Genomic DNA, 3,438 nt, shown 5'->3' with positions numbered 1-3,438 from the left:
GGGGGGGGGGGTGGTGATCGCTTTGGCTGAAACTTACTCATTGAGGATTTGATAAGAATTGCACTGCACATTTATTGCATTTTAATTTAAATTAATAGCTCAATGTGTCAGTCATCTTGCATCGAGAAAAGTGATCAAAAGGCTTACAAATTAAGAAGTTACCTCCATTCAAATCTTTAAAAGCATGTTAAAAAGTAGGTAAAAGATTTCTTTAAGTTACCAGGGCATGATATATTAATTTGACAGTACACAATGTTCCTGCTAAACTCACACAAAGTCATGATTAGTGGCTGTTACAAGTGTACTGGTGTTTAGCGTTTGCAGTCAAGATTAGAGTGGTGCTGGAGAAGCACAGCAGGTCAGGTAACATCCTGATGAAGGGCAATTGCCCGAAACGTCGATTTTCCTGCTCCTTGGATGCTGCCTGACCTGCTGTGCTTTTCCAACACCACTCTAATCTTGACTCTGATCTCCAGCATCTGCAGTCCTTACTTTCGCCTAGTTGATTTTAGCATTTGCAGTTTGCCCAAAGAAAGTGGAAGATATAAATGTTTGCCAAGTTTTGGGCACTGAATTTAACACATCAAGCCCCTGGACACAGTACAGAAGGGATTTTCTATGATGATATCAAGTCTATGAAACCAAACTGTGAAACTAAGGCTCTTTCCACTGAAATTGCTAAGGTAAGAGACAATTTGATAGTAGTATGTAAAAATGTCTCAATTTTGAAAAGTAAGTAAAGAAAAGCTATTTTCACAGTTCAGGAGGTAGTGACTGGAGGGCATAACTGTAAGAGCACTGCAAAAAGACAAAAAGGAAAAGTTGTAAGTTATTTAATGTGTTGATAATATGGAACGTTGGGGTCAGTTTAGCTCAGTTTGCCGGATGGTTGGTATATGAAGCAGTGTAATGCCAACAGCATGGGTTCAATTCCCATCACCGGCTGAGGTTGCCAAGAACAACTCTCCTCACCACCAGTCGTCTCTCTAATGAGAATGCAACCATATGATCTACTAAGACTATGACAACTCACACACATTAAGTGGCATCTTAGAAATAGCACTGGAAGTAGTATCTACTAAGAATTGATAAGGTTTGGAAACATAAAACTTTAAAGGAATCTGAAGAAGGTGGATAACATTTTCTAACAGTCCTGACAGGATTTTACAGCTTCAACTGATCTGATTCTGCGTGCTGACAGTTGGGTTTGAATTTGTTGCTATACACTTATTATATCAATTATCATAACAAATAATAATGCAATCTCATGGTCTCTTGTACAATGACAATTAGAATTAATGAAATCACAGTTGTCTTTGTAGAGTGTCCCAATGCAGAATTCTATCACGTTGTAAGCTTTATACTCTAAAGGTCAAAGGTCACACAAAATTGATTACAGCTGAGGCTGAATTCATTTATTTCATTCTTTCTGAATCACACACAGAATTTATGCCTCACTAAATGCTTAAATTCAAATTTTCCCAAACTGCTCTGTCTCTCAACTTAGTGGAAGAATCCATCTCAGGACACTACAGCACCTGCAGAAAAAAAAGGCTGAGCAGGAAACATGGAGACTTCTAGTTATCCAAACCGAGACACTGAGTGAAGTTAATCGTACAGTAAAACAAGTCAGCCTTAAATCTTGTAATTCTTTTCGGCTGGGATTTATAATTTGCACAGTTAAACTGTAACGCCATAAGTGCATGAATGTTAAGTACTTAATACCCTCCATGGGTCTGACAAGGTGGGGGTGAGTTTGGAGCTCAGTTTCTGTTTAAAAGCGTCCAACCTGAAGAAGTTGGAGGAGGACTTACCGCCGGCCCATCGGCTGTAGTGTACCTGATGATGATCTGAAAGTTGCTGAGAGGTTTGATGGCAGCCGGCAGGTTTATCACGAGAGAGGAGCCGTACTCGGTGAAAGGGTCGAGGCGGTGACTCAGGGGCCAGCTGTTTTCGCCCGAGTTGCACCGACATTTAGCGTTGACCGAGCGGATGTGCAGCGACTGGTGCGAGTCCAGGACCAGGCTCTGGGTGTCGGGCTGCAGGCACACCAAGTCCAGCACCTCCACCGCCTGGATCTCCCGGCTCGGGAAGTTAATGTCCAACTCCAGGTGGAAATGCTGGATCTGGAAATGCTGGAAGTTGGAGGCGGATGCGATGTCGACAGGGCAGTCCCGGGACGAATTCAACCTCTCGCTCTTGGCGGAGCCGGTCACAACTTTCCGGCAGCAGCAGAAAGTTGGCCGCTCGAAGGCAGCAGCCATGGTCCAGCCAGAGGAATACAAACAGAAGGGAACAAAAACAGAGAGGCGGCGGGGGATGGGATTGGGGGGGGGGGGGGGGGGGGGAATTAAAATATAATAAATCACCAAAGTCAAACTCGGGAACACGGAAAAGATGGCGTCGATCAACCCAACTACGTGAAATCCATCAGATCCCGAGGTCTCGGAGACAAAAAAACAGCCGAGAAAAGAAGCAGCAGAAGCTCTGAGGGACAAAACAGGCAGCTCGAGCGCCGGCAAAAAACAGGAAGTAAAGGCTCGCGGCTCAGAGACTGCAACTGGCGGGGCAACAACTGGAGGGCGCCAGAGAGGCAGGGCGGCCTGGGCCTGGACAGGCCAAGCTATGCCAGGCCAGGGAAGGGCAGAGGCCAGCAAGGTCAAGAACCACCCAACAGGCCAACCTTTCAGAGGAGAACATGGTAGTGCTTCAACAGTTGATCACCATGAACCAGGCAGATCAGTTGAAGGGTAGAGCTGAGGGTTTTGTTGGCTCTCTGTTGTCTCCTAGTGTTGGTCGTCATGATTTGGAGATGCCGGTGTTGGACTGGGGTGTACAAAGCACAACCACCTGATGAAGGAGCAGCGCTCCGAAAGCTAGTGCTTCCAATTAAACCTGTTGGACTATAACCTGGCATTGTGTGATTTTTAACAATGTTGGTCATGTCAGTGTTTGAAAAGGTGGGCTGATAATTGGTGGCCATGACACGTATAGCTGTTCTTTAGCTTTTGCAGCTCGCCCAAACACATTTGAAGCTTAGACCACAGCTTTTAAGAAAATGTGTCGACCGTCAAAGAATTTTCTCAGGTATGCCTGGTCAAATATGATCTTGGGATGCAAATGACTGGCGATGTTGGAGACACAGCTTTGCCCAGAACTGAATGCAAAGGTTCTGAACAGTATAGTTCAACCTGCAATAGTGAGATTGTGGAATTTGTGATAGTGGTATGACTAAAGAGACCAAAGTTGAAAATTGGAGCATTTTTGAAAAGGCTTAGAATGGTACATATGACGTAATGGTTGATTTGTTGGATAACCATTCATGGATATTTGGGGGAAGAGATAATTAAAGCAGGCAACCCAGGAATGACATCTCATGAATTTGTCCCGTAGGAATTGGCAATCTTATTCTGCAATGGATAAGTCAGCACTCCAAGA

The 3,438-nt window shown here is 44.5% G+C and overlaps 1 protein-coding gene across 3 annotated transcripts; it reads right to left on the bottom strand.

The window, feature by feature from the left end:
- Positions 1–738: 738 nt before the first annotated feature.
- On the bottom strand, positions 739–2,874 carry LOC122545927 (aminopeptidase RNPEPL1-like). 3 transcript variants are annotated; one of them, XM_043684796.1, is made up of 3 exons: positions 2,345–2,874; positions 1,815–2,314; positions 739–798 (listed from the first exon to the last, which is right to left on the bottom strand). In XM_043684796.1, exons 2-3 carry the CDS (start codon positions 2,262–2,264, stop codon positions 754–756), a joined length of 495 nt encoding a protein of 164 aa, XP_043540731.1. In that variant the 5' UTR covers positions 2,265–2,314; positions 2,345–2,874; the 3' UTR covers positions 739–753. The 3 variants fall into 3 exon arrangements, with proteins under 3 accessions (XP_043540731.1, XP_043540729.1, XP_043540730.1); XM_043684794.1 differs by lacking the exon at positions 739–798 and having other exon boundaries at positions 1,468–2,314; XM_043684795.1 differs by lacking the exon at positions 739–798 and having other exon boundaries at positions 1,468–2,318; positions 2,349–2,874.
- Between the last annotated feature and the right edge of the window lie 564 nt (positions 2,875–3,438).

The sequence above is a fragment of the Chiloscyllium plagiosum genome, unplaced genomic scaffold (assembly GCF_004010195.1).
Source record: "Chiloscyllium plagiosum isolate BGI_BamShark_2017 unplaced genomic scaffold, ASM401019v2 scaf_48704, whole genome shotgun sequence".
Classification (NCBI taxonomy): domain Eukaryota; kingdom Metazoa; phylum Chordata; class Chondrichthyes; order Orectolobiformes; family Hemiscylliidae; genus Chiloscyllium; species Chiloscyllium plagiosum.
Note: the sequence above shows the minus strand (reverse complement) of the source record. Positions and strands in the feature narration are given on the sequence as shown.